Below are 16,009 nucleotides of genomic sequence, written 5' to 3'. Positions count from 1 at the left end.
TTGATGGTACAAGCTGATGTTTGAGTGACTTTTGTGTTCTATTGAAGTTCTTGAGTCAAGGTTTTAAATTTTTACATGTGTCTCATTTTGATCTTGTTTTCATTAATTTTGTTATGTTTTTCTTGTTTATAATGGAGAAAGTGAGGAGGTTGGTTACAAAACCTTAATGAGTCAGACCTCAAGTGGGTAAACGCCAAATTTCAAATCACAGGTAGGCAACTTAAATTTTTGTCAAAATATAGATAGGTAAGTTGTAATTTGCCCAAAACATATTGAGTGGAGATTTGAATCCAACCCATTTAACATATATGTATAAGAACCTGTATGACCTAAACGTACAATCTATTCTACAATCTTTTTTTTCTTTTCTTAAAAAGAAAAAGTACAATCTATTCTACAAAAATTTTCAACAAACAATAATGATCACCGATAGAATCATCTTACTTCCAATAGTATTAAGCTAAGTTTCATCAAACCATTGTCATGATAGTTATATTTATGAAAGTTAATGATGCCATATGCTTCTATTGAAACTCTTCATCAAACACCTATAACCATCCAAAATGAAGATTTTATTATTCATACATATTTGTTTATCTTATTAATTAATTAATTATTATTTTTTTGTGCATCTAGCTTGGATCTTAGCTTAGTTTTAAGTGAAATCCCTATTAACCAAAAGGAGAAAGGAAAAAGAAAAAGAAAAAGAAAATAAAGGTATATATGTATTATTGAAGTTTCCATTAGTTAAGATTATAAGTCTTAAGAAGTAAAACTTAGTAAATTAGTGTTTTTTTTTATATAGAAATTAGTAAATCAGTGTTGATATTAAAAATAATCACAATTTTTATTGCTCAAAGTTTTCTAGGAAACAAATAGAATAAGTGTAAAAGACCATAGTCATAAAATTTGGAAATAAATTTACTTTTATTATTTGGGGAAAAAACCATCCAATTGGGTGTATTGTTGACTTATTATTATTTTTATTTAGTTTTAACTTTTAACCCAACAAAAAAAAATTTTATTTAGTTTATTTTAACCCAATGAATATTGAATCAAGACGTGAAAGTTGAAACAGAGCAAAGGAAGAAAAAGGAGGCCGAAACTCATCAATGTCGTCGAGTGGGAGTGGGGTCATAGTGGAACTGCATAGAAACTCCAGCAATTGGGTCAAAGTGGTGGATGAGATTGTGAAATTGGAGAGAAAGATATTTCCCAAACACGAGTCACTTGCTAGATCCTTTGATGATGAGATGAGAAAGAAGAACTCTGGATTGCTTTACGTGGAGGTTGATGGTGAAGTTGTAGCCTATGTCATGTATTCTTGGCCTTCTTCCTTATACGCTTCCATCACCAAGCTTGCAGGTTCCCAACCCCCTTTCCTTCTTTCAATTTTACAAAGTGTTCAGCGTATGAAATTTGATAATTTCAATATATTGTTTCTTTTGTCGATTGGTTCTGTTCTTTGAATGTGAAGTTGATTGGAACCCTTAGAGACCCATATGCTAAAACTGTCTGAAATTCATGATTTTTATCCGTGTCTGAATTGTTGAAGTGCTAAAGTTTTGTGTCTCCTATTGTGGGGCTGTGAGTTGCTGAAACTTCGAACATGCTTGTCACCCATTTGATGAAAGTACCAAAACAGAATAAAGGCCAAAATACATTGTTGGCCTCTAACTTTAGCTCATGAGAAATTTTACTTCTTGGCAAACTTAAAGTGATTGCTTGTAATCCCCAAAATTTAAGGTGATCAGTTTTAGCCCCTAACAAACTCAAAGTGATCGCTTTTAGTTCCCGTGAAGTGATGATGTGTCAGTTTTTAATTTGACCACATCATCTAAGTACTAAAACCAATCACTATAAACTCTAGGAACTAAATTTGCTCATAGGTTGAATTTTAGGGACGAGGTGAATATTTAAGCCAAGAATTAAAGAAATGAGAATAAAATATGTGCTTGCATACACCCCCTTCGTCCTTCTAATCTGTATGTTTTGCTCTGCGGACTGGTTTCTTCAGTGGAAATGAGACTGATTTGGCAAGTCCTTAATTCCTAAATTGGTGAAACTATTTATTATTGTTCAGGTTTTTGTGACTTTATTGAAGATAACCTATTTTCTTAAATTTGGGTGTTCTTTTTGATTTAAAACAAACTCAGTGAAGGAGAATTGTCGGAGGCTAGGACATGGAGAGGCATTGTTGAAAGCAGCAATTCAAAAATGTAGAACCAGAAATGTTCACCGTATAACACTTCATGTTGATCCATTGAGGACTCCTGCTATGAATCTCTACAAGAAATATGGTTTCCAAGTTGATAATTTGATAGAAGGTTACTACTCTTCTGATAGAAATGCCTATAGAATGTATTTGGATTTTGATGCTGATTAGTTAAATAGAGATCAAACCCTGGTCCAAAGTTTTGCAGCAATTTTCTTAATTTAATATTTTGTGGCTCTTAAAAAAAGAATTTAGTAGCTGTGTTTTGAGATTGCTGAACAGGATCATTCAATGAATCTGAATGCGATATTGAAGGTTGTGGTGTGATGAAAAGTGTCGGATAAATGAAGTAAATACTCTGTTTTTAGTTATTGTAGTTCTTATTGTCTTTAAGAAATCAATGTATTTGCCTGTCAACATGCATTCATGTTGCAAGCTTGGGCTTGCCTGCATTATGCAACTAGAAAGCTTCTTGATTGCCCCCATTCTGTGCTTGTTTGTGTCTATGTATGCAAAAGAAAAAAAAGGGGTTATTTGCTAGGAAGTACGAATGCTTCATTTAGGGTGCCATACCCATATCGTACCGGTGTCGTATTTGTGTCATACCCGTTATGTCATGGCATAATTTTTCAAAAATTACTCATATCGCCATGTTATACTTGTACCTATATCCATGTCCATGCTTCCTAGGTTATTTGTTTTGTAAACTCCTATGTCTTGCATACAGATCCCGAATTTTATGCTACCTTGCTACCATTTCAGGAGCATGAAATTAGGTTCACTTGTGCAATTGATTAAAAAAGACAAAAAGAACTCATGCTAATTTGTGCATAATAATCATATAGACTTTTTGTGAGCATTGAATTGTTTGTACACAGATATTTGAACTGAGAAGCACTAGTGAATCCAAGGTCTGTAAAATCTTAAAACAAGGCGTTTTGAAGAAAGGAAGAAGAGATTCAGTGACAACATTATCCGGTGTTTTGTCACTTTAAGGATATCTTCTTAAGTGATGTGTTAATTACACAGGTGTTAAAATTTAGTTCCTTGTTGAGCCACTCCAATTGAAAATATCAGTGCATGTACTGTATTACATGTGCGTATGGTGTGTTTGCATAATAATTCCCCTAGAGTTATGTTGTGTATTTGCTGAAACATAGCTATCATGACTTCTGAGAAGACTAATAGTTCCAAAACATAGACAATTTCATCGTCTTATTCTCACATAAAGTGCATTATTCATCTGCCTCAGCACAAGAACAGCATGACTGCATATAGGGGTGTGTAGAAAACCATCGACCCGCTAAACCCGCTGGGTTGGGTCGGTTTTTAGGGCTTAGTGGGTTGAGTTGGGTTATAAAATTTTTTTTGTAGCGAGCCGGGTTGGGTTTGGGTCATAAAATTACAAACCCGCTAAACCCGACCCGACCCACCTATATTTTAATATATATTTAAAATATATTATTTATTTAGTAAATATTTTTTTTAAGTTAAAACCCAGCTGTAAAGCACTTCATTAATTTCTACAAACATATATAATATAAAATCCTATTACTTTCTTTAATATATATTTAAATATATTATATAATTAATAAAAAAAATATGGGTTCAATTTAATAATAATAAAATAAATAAAATGTCCAACCCATGGGTTCAACCCGATCCACGTGGGTTAGATTGGACATATGTGATGGGTTGGGTTGAGTCAATTTTTTTTTGATCCACCATGGTAGGTGGGGTCAAAAAATTCCCTCAACCCGACCCAACCCGACCCATGCACACCCCTAACTGTACATGTTGATAATTTACTTCCAGTAGTATTTCTTAGCTGAGAAATTGGGAAGTTCTTGTTCTTTTGCTAGGAACCTGAAGTAGATGAGGTCTGAGCAAAAGAAAAAATTTCAAGTTAACAGAAGAAAATTTGTAGTCCTAGCCATACAAATTTGCTCAAAATTCCCCTGTTTAGGAGCATATGATGATAATCTTTTGGAAAAGTAATCAGGATGTCATTTTATTGAGAACAATATAGGAAGATGATATGCAAGCAAAATGCATCTGAAATATTGTCCGGAATGAAATTGTATTATCACCATACCTTTCGCTGTAGTTTGGCTGACAAGTCAAGAACTCATTGGCTGAGAGATGGCATTCTCTGTCCAAAATAATTCTTAATAAAAATAGTGAAACAGTAATTTCAATAAAAATATCAGATATATAATAAATTTTGATGTTTTAATCTTCTAGAGTCGTGAAAAATCCACTAAAAACAGGCCTTTTTAGTTTTTGAAAACTCCACAAGCATGAAAAAGAATTAAATGTAAAAATTTTCCTTTCAAAAATATTTTAGTTTGAAATGTTGCTGCCCAGGATCGAACTGGAGACCTTCAGTGTGTAAGACTGACGTGATAACCACTACACCACAGCAACGTTGATGCTATATGAAAGTAATAGTTTTTATTTATCAACAGCAACGCTGGTTAAATAAACTGAAAATGAAAATATTCGGTCAGACAAAAACACTTCTTTCTTTTTGGAGAAACAGACAAAAACACTTCGGAAAAACAGAAATTAAAAATTTTTGTATGGAAGCGTGTAAAAATCATTTCTCTAAAAATAATTCCTTAAAATTGGGGAACCATAAAATCATCAAAATTAAAATAAAAAAAAACCTTAAACCAGAATTTTCTTCGGTCGGTAAATCGTTGTCTTTGCGTACCTCCCACGCGCTTTTGAGCCCTAGGTCCCTATCTAGGGTTTTCCTGCGATTTTTCAATTTTTTTGGAATTATTTGGGCAGAAAATGGGTAGACTAGTGAGGAGCTGCATGCAATCGATACTGAAGCTGGTGAATTCATTGATTGGGATGGTTGGGATGGCCATGATTTTGTATGCTCTATGGATGATTAGGGTTTGGCAGAGGCACATGGCTGACTTGCCTTTTGGTGGTGGCTCTGATTATGCAGTTCCATGGTATGAATTTTATTTTCCCTGGGTTTTTTTTTTTTTTTTGGTTTTGAAATATTGCATTTTGGGTTTAATTGGTTATTGAGAAAATGTGGGAAAGGAAATGATATATTGGTGGTTCCTGGTTGATGAGGCAATGCATAAAATGGAGAGTAAATAAGTGAATTGACCCTTTGTGGCTGAGAAATTTTGTGTTTTGCAATAAGAGCTGCATTTTAATTGCTTCTTTATTATTCAGCATTTGTTTTCTCTTCTCAGTTATCTCTTTATTTCATCTTCCATGTAGTTGTTGAGAGAAGAGGAGGAAACACAAATAAAATGAAATTTGGTGGTTAGTTGGTCTTTCCTAGATCATATACTAGTTTACTAGGCTCAGAAAATTTGTGACCCCTTTCTGTTTCCATAGGTCCTTGACAATCAAGAAGGGGGCCTTGAATTGACATTTGCTTGTCTTTTTCTCTCGAAATGCTTGTTAACCACTACTATCTAATTGTTTTTTACTCTTCTAAGGATTTGTAACAGTTGCTTTTGGTTGGAATTTGCTTACTTATTAGTTAGTTTTCTTGTAAATCAATTGAAGAAAAAGGATTAAAAAAAATTAAAGATTCTTGCCCCTTAGAATAATGTTTTCTTAGGTTGTGTTTGGTTGTCGTGAATTTAAAATTTTTCAAGAATTTAAACTGCTTCTTTTGTATGAATTGCAGGTTCATTTACACTTTCCTTGGCCTTGGAGTCACTTTATGTGTGATCACATGCACAGGTCACATTGCTGCAGAAACTGCTAACGGTTGTTGCCTTTATTTGGTATCCTTTTCTTGAATGAATTATGTTGAACATTGATGTTCCAAGTTTTCTGCTCTTCCTAAAGTAAATGTAGAGCTAGGATTTAAATTACAAAGTCTTTTACTTGTATTTAGAATATATTGTTCGCTATAATATCAACTATTTAAGTAACATGTTTAAGTATTTTAATCCTCAAACTTGAAAGCCTTAGTAATTTGCAATGAATTCATTTCTGTATATGACAGTTGGATTCTGTTTTCAAGTTGGGAGTGTTATTAGTATGATCAATCTTGGCTGGCTAAATTTTAGTAGTTCTGTCCATTCTTAGAAAAACCATATTTGATCCTATAATTCAACCTTGATTGCTGTATTATTATAGAACCAGATTGTTCCATTTCTTTTCTTATTGTAATATAATTCTTAATTGTCTGTATTTGTTTCATACATTTTTGTGTTGTGCTTGGGAGTTCCAAAATCAGAATTTCAATTGAACTTAATTAATGTTATTAATATGGGTTGACATGGATATCTGACTGTACAATTGTTTTATCTGTCCATTTGAAATTAGGATTGATCTTTTCACAATAACCCTTATTTTGAATCCTTAGTCATTGTTGCACCTAGTGCACGAAACTCTCTTTTTTGCAGGGTCTGAAGGTAATTGGTTGGCGGCCTTTACAAACCCCCCCCCCCCTTTTTTTCTCTTTTTTTGGAGAGGCTGATTCCTGTAATCCTAGAGTTATGTTAAAAGAAAAAGAGATCTTTTAACCCATCAGCATTGTTTTTGAAAGTGAAATATGTAAATTTTCTAAATCAAGGCTTATGGCATTGCTTTCTTTACCATTCTTAAAAATTCTCTCTGCTTGCTCATTAATAACCTTTTTAAAGCTCTTCATTTCACCCCAGAATGGGATATTGGGATGCTAAACTAAAGCGTATGGCATAATCCATTCATACTTCATAGTTGTCTTTAACAGAAACAGTATATGCTGCTTGTCTTTCTGCTCCTCCTGTTGGAAGCTGGAGTTACTGCGGATGTATTTCTAAACCGTAACTGGGAGGAGGTATATTTTGCATACAAACTCATTCTGTTATTTCCTATTTAATTACTCATGAGGTGATTGACCTAGGAAACATGCTTTTATGTGGTAATGATACTGATTTGATTCAATTGGCAAGCAGGACTTTCCAGTGGATCCAAGTGGGAACTTTGCTCAGTTGAAAGATTTTGTCAGGTCAAACTTTGAGATCTGTAAGGGGATAGGCTTATCCATTGTGTCTGTCCAGGTATCTCTCTCTCTCTCTGAATTTTGGCACCCTTTGAGGGAATTTACTTATAAGCAAGGATAACGAGCCCTTGGCTCAAGTGGTAAATGAGAGGGCAGTGGGCACAGTTTCAATCCCTGAGGGGCTTGTCCCCTTTACTGGGATCCCCTTCACTTTTAGATAATTTTTTTTTTCTCTCAAAGGATTTACTAATTGACACTATTTACCTCTCCACAAGTAGTGAAACCAGTAGAAACTTTTAATATATTCCTTTTTACAGTTTTAGATGCGTCTAATACATAAGATACCACCTCTGACCTATGAGGTTTGAGATATATAAATCTTATCATTTCGGGATTTGATCTAGTAATTGTTGTCCCAGAAAATGCGCTTTGCTTTGTCACAATCAACCAATTACATTGTTTCTTATCTATATCAATTGCAAAAGTTTGTCAGGGGAAGTTTGGTAGACATCGAAATATAGGTTTATGGAGGTTTGTGCCGCATTGTTTGTTTTGGTGCTTATGGCGGGAATGGAATGCTAGATTGTGAACAGTTTATTCTTGACATTAAGTTTTTCTTTTTCTGTACTCTCCTTGAGTGGAGTTTAGTTTTGCCTTCCTATTCTTGTTTTCTCTCCCCGATCTTATAGATCGTTGTAATCTGGGTTTTTAATTTGTGCCATTGTAGTACATTTTCAGTGTGCTTGGTTGGTTTTTTTTATAAAATTTCTTATGTTACTTATCAAAAAAAAAAAAATTGCAAAAGTTTTAGTTGTTGTGATTAAACCTCAGTATGGCGTTCTTTCCCCCCTAATTTCCTAGGCTCATTTTTTAGATAGTTATGTTTTCCACAGTAATAAGATACAAAAGTCTTTGGGTCCTCAAGACTGAAGTTGTTTTTAAATTTTTTTTGCAGGGACTGTCTCTATTATTGGCAATGATTCTCAAAGCTCTTGGGCCACATCAATATTATGACAGTGATGATGAGTATGCTCCTGATAGAGTTCCACTCCTGAGGAATGCTGTTGTTGTTGGTGACCCTGTCTATGGGTCTAACCGAGATGCATGGAATATAAAAATTAATGACAAGGTATAAATGCTTTAATCATTTTTTATAACTACTCCTTCTATCCCATTTTGTTGGTCGTATTTAGAAAATTCAACTTTTTAAGGAATTATCATTTCTTGTGTTGTCTTTAAACTTAAAAGATAAAAGTTTCTAAAACTACCCTCATTAATTTAAACTTTAGAAAAAATGGGGTATTGACATTTTTAAATAGTGTTAGTGTCAAGGGTAAGCATGGTGTATCGTCGTGTCTTAATTTAAACTACCCTCGTTAATTAATTGTTGTATCCCTGCCTTGTTTGTCTTAGTTTTTCAAGAAATGGTGTAATGCCATGTTGTGTCCTGTGTCAGTGTCCATGCTTCATAGCTTGGAGCATTATAACTGAGGCAAGATTTATGAGATCGAAGAACTCTGATGAGATTTCTGCCATCATTTTTTGTTTTCACTTATTCTTTATCTGTCTTCAACTTTATCTATATAGCATCCTGCCAGCACAATGGTATAAAACTGCTTCTTTTCAAAGTACAGTGTTTTTAAACCTCACTTTTTCTAGGTATAGCTTTTTCAAATTTTCATTTTTTGGAAAGCAGACACACACGTACTTTACTATAATTGTTATTTCTAAGATAGGTTGTTATGAATTTTCTTTACCTCATTTTTCTTGTTTATGAATTAGACAACCAGGTAAATGGATTCACATCAGAAAGAAGCTGACTTGTGGATGGATAGAAGGTGTAGGGGCACAAAAAGCTTGTTATCTGTTTTGACCGATGGAGGTTGAAAATGGAGAAAGCCCGAAGGACTTTCAGAGGGATTGATGGTGAAATCATGTGCATATTTCAATAATGTCCAACTGTTAATGGCCAAATCTCATAAGAATGAAATTACATGTTATATGGTTTATTTTTTAGGTTTTGAGCTATGCATAATATATCTAAATAGTTATTTACAAAATATGAATTATGTATAATGTATCTCTTTTGTCAAGATCTGTATGTTTTACTGGGGAAACATTCCAATATTTGGAGTTGCAATGGAACAGTTTATACAAATAAGAAATCTGGATCTTAAAAATTGGGTTCCAATTTATTATTTTTTTTGGTGTGTGTGTGTGTTTGCAAACTTAACCCAGATGTTCGTCGTTAGTATTGCATTTCTTCTTCCTTCCAAAGGGAATTAGGATCTTCAAGATCTGGATTGCAATCTTTTTTTTTTTAATTTTTCAAGAGAGAGAGAGAGAGAGAGAGATGTAATCTGGATATTAAACATCTTAATCCTCTTTGAAAAAAAATAAAAAATAAAATAATCATGATGCTGAACATTTTGGTTCAGTTTTGTACAAAAAAAGAAACTGGAATTCAATAGTTAAGATCCAAAGTTTTGTGCAAACAAAGAAATTGGAATCCAATCTTTAAGATCCAAATTTCTTATATATAATTAAAATATGACATCTAATTAAAATAATTTAATTTAAATCATTGAATTTCCTGGAACTTTTTGTAATGTTCTTTTCATTGGAGTAATATTTTTTAAAAAAATTTATTGAACAAATAACTACTATAAAATTTAAAAATATTTAGTAGTAAGACCCTTCTCCTCTCTCTACCTTCTTCCTCTAAAATTGCCAAATTTTTTAAAATGAGATTCAAACCATCACACACATTGAGACTTGATCATTGCAATTCGAGGCTTAATTGCAAATTTGGAGGCTATCAAAAAGAAGGGATTCCAGTAATCGGTTGCTAGCAAGAACTGTAAGCTTGAGAATATAGACATTACTTAACTTCAAGGGTTTTGGAAGTGATATGTATTGCAACTATTCTTGTAAAGTGAATTGTTTGGTGCTAGAGGCCCCAAAGATATTTTTCCACTCTGAGTTTTATCTCTATAAACACTTTAGTGTTCTTGTGGGTGTTAGAATTTTGTGATGAGTAATACTAGAGATATAAAATTTTTTACAAACTTTTTAACAAACTACTAATGTGGTGAGTGATTATTAGTAAATGAAAAAGTAATACTAAGGGCGATCTTAGATAAAAACCAATAACAAGTTGGCTACATTAATAGTTTGTAAAAATATTATAAAATAGTTTGTGGATATAGCATTACTCTTTTGTGATTAAGATTGTTTGTATGCTTATCTATGGTTGTTTATGTCAGTTGGTTCATAACTTGAACAATTGGGCTTAATCTATATCTATATCTATATAATAATTAATAGTCGAAACGTTTGACATTTTGTTGACCATATCTCATTTCGTCACGTCGCTACATAAATTTATAATACGTTTACCTAGAAAAACACCAAAAAATCATGCCTCTTCACACAATTTAAATACCTCTTCAACAAAACAATGTACCATTTAGTTTTTAACCGTTTCATCACTATTAAAAAAACACAATCTAAACTACGATAGTAACAAATGATGGAATGGTAGTTAGAATTGGTTTGGGGTAAGATTATGGTATACTAGCCTCATCACACGCGCTTTGCGCGTGCGATGAGGTTTTTTTATTTTTTTTTTCCTTTTTCACTTATCCTATTTTGTAGAAAAAAAAAAAAAACTATGTAGGGTTGCATTTATATATATATATAATTTTTATTTTGAGAATATAATTTATAAGTGAATAAATTAATTTGAAAATTAATAAGAGAGTGGTCCTATTTTTTAGGAAATATTTTAGTGGGAGTCAGAGTTATATTTTTACCGGATTGTCATTTAATTTTGTTTCTACTTAAATATAGTAGTGTAGGGGCATTTTGAACTAAAAAATGAGGAATTTAAACAGAGGAAGCCCCTTAAATAATAGTATCTATACTAATATTTAAGGGACTTTCTCTGTTTGGATTCCTCAATTTTTAGTTCAAAAATGCCCCTACAGTCTTATGTTTAAGTAGAGACAAAATTAAAGGACAATTTAGTAAAAATGCAACTCTAACTTTCACTAAAACATTGCCTAAAAAATAGGACCACTCTCCTATTAATTTCTAAATTGATTTATTCACTTATAAATTAGATTTTTAAAATAAAAATTATATATATATATATTTATATCTATACTACTATTTAAAGGGCTTCCCCTGTTTGGATCGGATTTTTTTCCCAAAAAATACCCCTGCGACCTAAATTTATGTAGATATAAAGCTTGAGAATAACATAGTAAAAATACATCTTTAACTCTCAACTATAACCTCGCTTACAAAATAGGCAATATTTAACTCCCACGTTTAACTTCAAGCATTAATCCACGTTATTTTCTTTGCATATATATTAAAAAAAAAAACTTAACTTCTTTTTTTCAATAAAAAAAAAAAATCAAACCTAGCCAGGGATTTTGATCTGATTGGTGGTCTGATTTGTTCATGTGGATTTGAGAAGATGGTGATTTTGAGATTTTTAATTTTTGGATTTTAATTTTTGGGTTTGTGTTCTTGTTCAAGATACACTTAGATCTCAATTTATGTGATTTTTGGGTTTTAATTTTTCTATTTAGTTAAAATTAATAATTTTTTTTAAAAATTTAGATGCTGATGTGGCATTTTTTAATGCCAAAATAAAATTTATTATTATTATTTTCATAGTTTTGTTTACCACCTAGGACTTTTTCGTCTCTGATATAACGATAGGGACAAAGACGAGCGTTTTTTCCAGGATAGGGAGTAAAAACGGTGAAAATAAAAAATACTAAGATAGGGACCAAAGTGGAAATCGTCTGAAAATGTAGGGACGAAAATGTGGTTTTCGCCTAAAAAATATATATCTAATTATGTGTAGCCACGCTTAGAACTCACTCCTATTAATAACACTTATCTTTCCTAAATATCTAAGTCAAGTTAATGACATTTCAAATGTATGCAATTCAAACCACTTCCTGGATGTGACTGCTTTTTTGTTTACTTATATGGGGTTGTTTCTTATTTGATGTGTATGACAAAATGTTTTGCATACTCATGCATTAGTTTATGTCCACTACATGGTTTGTGCCTCTTTGTTTTAGTTGCCGTTGGTCATTGCATTTTTTCTAATGTGCATTTAGGCATACTATGTTATCAACATAAGTGGAAATTTAGTACATTGTCCACTTGAACTTTCCATCATCAAAACCCAAGTTGCAACATTAGAAAATTTAGTAGTCTTCTTAAATTGAAATGTATTCTGAACTACACCTTCTTTATTAACATATGTATATAACTAAGCAACTAAAACTTCAAATTAATTTGATTGAGATCATCTAGAGAGGAATGTTTTATAATTTAATTGCAGTAAAGAGAATAAAAAATATATATCTAATTACGTGTAGCCACTTTTAGAACTCATACTCCTACTAATGGCACTTATCTTTCCTAAATATCTAAGTCAAGTTAATGACATTTCAATTGTATACAATTCAGACCACTTCCTGGATGTGACTGCTTTTTTTTTACTTATGGGGTAATTTCTTATTTGAGGTGTTGTTTAAGAAAATAGGGCAATGATTAATGAACGAAATAGCAATTCAATTTTGGTTAGTGGAGATGGTGATGATGGTAAATAGGATAACAAAGATGCTCAAACCACTTCCTGGATGTGACTGAGAAATGTCAATTCAATTTTGGTTGGAGATGGTGATGCTGGTAAATAAGACAACAAAAATGCTCATGAGATATCTTGCACACTTAGGTGGGCAATTTGGAGTAGAAGGACACACAATTGGATTTCAAATTTCCCTGTTGAGCATATGCTTGACATATTATCGAAAGAATTAAGTTAAAACCAAAGTTTTTGTCCACCTTGACCTTTAGTATCACAGTCCAACCTAGTTCGTAAAGCCTTTGGCAATGCCAAAAAAATTCATAACAACAACTCAAGTTTTTTTTTTATTAGTTTTCCATAGTTTGTTTTTTATTTAAAGCTATCTTTATACTTTTATTTCTTTGATTTAAATTATACATACGGCATTTATATTTCTTAATTTTGCATATTTATTAGGTATATTCGTTTGAACTTCTCATTATAATGTCTCTTTTATGTCATAGTGACATTATTATGTAGTTGTTGTGGGGTAGAAATTAGAATGAATCTGCTTGATAGGTCTCCTGTTTGCCAGATTTTCAATTCCAAAAGAAAATACCATTGCTTTTAACTCCTATGTGTTACACCACCTTGACACATCCAGTAGCTATTCTCATGCATCGCATGAGTTAGTGACTAGTTTCTCCACTAAGCCTAAAATTGACTTAAGGCCTAAAATTTGAGGTTTAATTTGGTAACCAATAAATGTAAAATCTCAACACTAGTCGCTTTCATTTGTCTATCGTTATCAACACATTCCACTAAAATTCCAACATGCTGCGCATTATTATGTCTAAAAAGATTGGGATGAAGTGCATCACTAGCCGATTGGTGACGCTGACAGAGATATTCTACCATAGTTGGATCTTCTTTTTTTCTCTGCAACCAGAGAGCTTCAATGCATCAAATATTGTTGTTGATGACACATATTTTCGTTAGCTTCAAACGAGAACCAAAACTCAAAATAGTAAACAATAAAATTGCATGTGGCTACCAACTCATCAAAATAATCGGCACACCCTAGCATGGAATATTCATACAACCCGTAAAGCTCTTTGACAACTTCTAACTCACGAGGTGAGGAAAGAGGAAGGTAAAAAGAAACGAAATAAAGTGATGATTCAACTACACTTTTCTTGTAGCCTTTTCTCTTCTCCCTTGATTTTGCCTTTTAAAAGCATGATTCGGATACTCGATTCTGTTGTGGACACCCATGCTATATATGTTCTTGAATATATAAAATAAAACACTAACATGCAAAAACAAATAAAATAAAATAAAATAGGTTTTGATTTCAATATAATAATTGGGACAGCTTTGTGCTATTTGCTGATTGGATTCACAAGGTATAATCTTCAACGGTAGCTACTTTAACTACTAGATAATCATAGTAATTTATTTAAACATCATGGAGATGAACTTTTATTAATAACTTTAAGGCATTCCTTTTTTAACATATCAATCGTCGTGGGCCTTTGTGTATCTTATTATATATGTTTGTGTTTTCGGTAAAAGTATTATTATATGTTTGTTAGGCACTTTGAAGTGCACTTATTTCATATGCTTACCCTCCACAGACATCAGAAGGAGAAAATTCGATCAATAATGGAGGAGAGCGGGAACAGGTAGAGCGCGAAAAATGCTTTCCTTTTCAATTATTTGATTTTTTACTTGATTTATTTAAAAGATCTGCTACAATATTTTCAAGATAGTCAAAGAAAGAAAAAAGTTATATCAAAATTTTCTTTTTTAAGCACCCACTAGGGCCACTGGAGATTAGTTGTCCGGTTGGATGTGTTATTTTCAGGCTCTATGATATGAGTGATTTTTTTTTTGAGAGATGTTACAAATTACATAAACTTAAAAATTGATATGTTAACAAACAAAAAATAATTTTGACAATTATTTATTATGTTGTTAAAGTAACACCAATCATATTTATTCTCGTGTCAATTTATAAGTAACTTTAACATTTTTCTTATTACCAATAATTATACTAGTCATAATCACTTGTTAATATATGTAAAAGAAATAGTACTAAGTTAATATATTGATAATTAAGAAAAAAAAACATAGCACACGATTTAGGTTTAAGCACTAGTATAAACAATAATGTGTAGCGGAAACAAGGATTCTAGATCCATATGACATAAGCACAATTCTTGGAGTTGAGGAATACAACTTTTTTGTTCCATTTTTTTATATTTTACTTTATACTTCACAAATTATAATTTATTATACTTTTTTTTTTCACTTTCCTTCTAAAATAACAAAAACTTAAAAAGGAAAAGCAATTGTTAGACACATAATATACTATAATTGGTGAAGTATAAAGTAAAATACAAAAAGTAGGATAGAGAATTTATACTCAAAGCATTGAATAAACTCAAAAATAGCTGCTTCATTGATCAAATGGATTTTCTTTTTAAAATTTTTTTGATTTTATAATTGGGGTTGGATTTGGTCAAATAGATAACATAATAATAGAAGTTCTCCAACAAACTGACATAAATAGATTGAAAATTTAAGAATAACATTGCCTCAGTCACTAGTAAAGCAATTTTTTTTTTTTTTTTTTTGAGAAAGAAACTAATAACTTTTATAAAAACAAAGGCTGAAAATCAACTAATACAAAAGATGAAATATCCATTGGATAGGAATCCAACCAAACTGAAATAGGAAAGCAAAGTCTAGCTCTCTAGGCTAGGGCATGTGCTAATGCGTTACCCTGCCTACAGACATGAGAGAAAGAGGTACTCACAAAGGAGTTTACAATACATAAGATATCTCGGATAAGATGACCACCCGAGGCAAAATCCCAGCCACCCCATTGAAGGGCCTTCATTATCTGCTCTGAATCCCCTTCAAAAATCACTATGTCAAGACCAAGATCTTGGGGAAAAAGTGCAGCACGTCTGGCAGCCAGCAACTCTAGCGCTCCCACTGATGGTGGCTTTCTAATCTTCTCTACCAGAGCAGCCTTAACCTCACCTTTGGAATTATGCACAATCACCCCGACACCAGCTTCTTCAGATTCACCAAACATTGCCCCATCGAAGTTAATTTTCCAGTCATCCATGCAGGCGAACACCAGCTCTTGGGAGCAGCAGTTCAGATAGTGGTGGAACTACGATTCAGGGACTTAAAATCACAAAGATAA

General features: G+C 32.4%; 2 protein-coding genes and 1 non-coding gene across 3 annotated transcripts; 2 read left to right on the top strand and 1 right to left on the bottom strand.

Annotated features, from left to right (window-relative positions):
• The first annotated feature begins 1,052 nt into the window (after nt 1–1,052).
• LOC142640971 (uncharacterized) lies at nt 1,053–2,586 on the top strand. The gene is made up of 2 exons (XM_075815316.1): nt 1,053–1,365; nt 2,157–2,586. Exons 1-2 carry the CDS (start codon nt 1,113–1,115, stop codon nt 2,384–2,386), a joined length of 483 nt encoding a protein of 160 aa, XP_075671431.1. The 5' UTR covers nt 1,053–1,112; the 3' UTR covers nt 2,387–2,586.
• Nucleotides 2,587–4,569: 1,983 nt separating this feature from the next.
• TRNAV-UAC (transfer RNA valine (anticodon UAC)) lies at nt 4,570–4,642 on the bottom strand. Its single transcript has one exon. It is a non-coding gene; the product is annotated as a tRNA-Val (tRNA).
• A 132-nt stretch (nt 4,643–4,774) lies between these two features.
• LOC142638138 (tetraspanin-19) lies at nt 4,775–9,370 on the top strand. Its single transcript, XM_075812140.1, has 6 exons — nt 4,775–5,184; nt 5,883–5,982; nt 6,945–7,025; nt 7,144–7,248; nt 8,146–8,319; nt 8,973–9,370. The coding sequence occupies exons 1-6, from the start codon at nt 5,015–5,017 to the stop codon at nt 8,982–8,984; spliced, it is 642 nt and encodes a 213-aa protein (XP_075668255.1). The 5' UTR covers nt 4,775–5,014; the 3' UTR covers nt 8,985–9,370.
• Nucleotides 9,371–16,009: the final 6,639 nt, after the last annotated feature.

This window comes from Castanea sativa, chromosome 6 (genome assembly GCF_040712315.1).
Source record: "Castanea sativa cultivar Marrone di Chiusa Pesio chromosome 6, ASM4071231v1".
NCBI lineage: Eukaryota > Viridiplantae > Streptophyta > Magnoliopsida > Fagales > Fagaceae > Castanea > Castanea sativa.
This window is presented reverse-complemented; position numbering and strand designations above follow the sequence as displayed.

Coding starts and splice junctions, on each gene's coding strand:
- LOC142638138 (XM_075812140.1), top strand. CDS start 5,015: ATGGGTAGACTAGTGAGGAGCTGCATGCAATCGATACTGAAGCTGGTG. Junction 7,026..7,143: donor TAAACCGTAACTGGGAGGAG/GTATATTTTGCA, acceptor ATTGGCAAGCAG/GACTTTCCAGTGGATCCAAG. Junction 7,249..8,145: donor TATCCATTGTGTCTGTCCAG/GTATCTCTCTCT, acceptor TTTTTTTTGCAG/GGACTGTCTCTATTATTGGC.
- LOC142640971 (XM_075815316.1), top strand. CDS start 1,113: ATGTCGTCGAGTGGGAGTGGGGTCATAGTGGAACTGCATAGAAACTCC. Junction 1,366..2,156: donor TTCCATCACCAAGCTTGCAG/GTTCCCAACCCC, acceptor AAACAAACTCAG/TGAAGGAGAATTGTCGGAGG.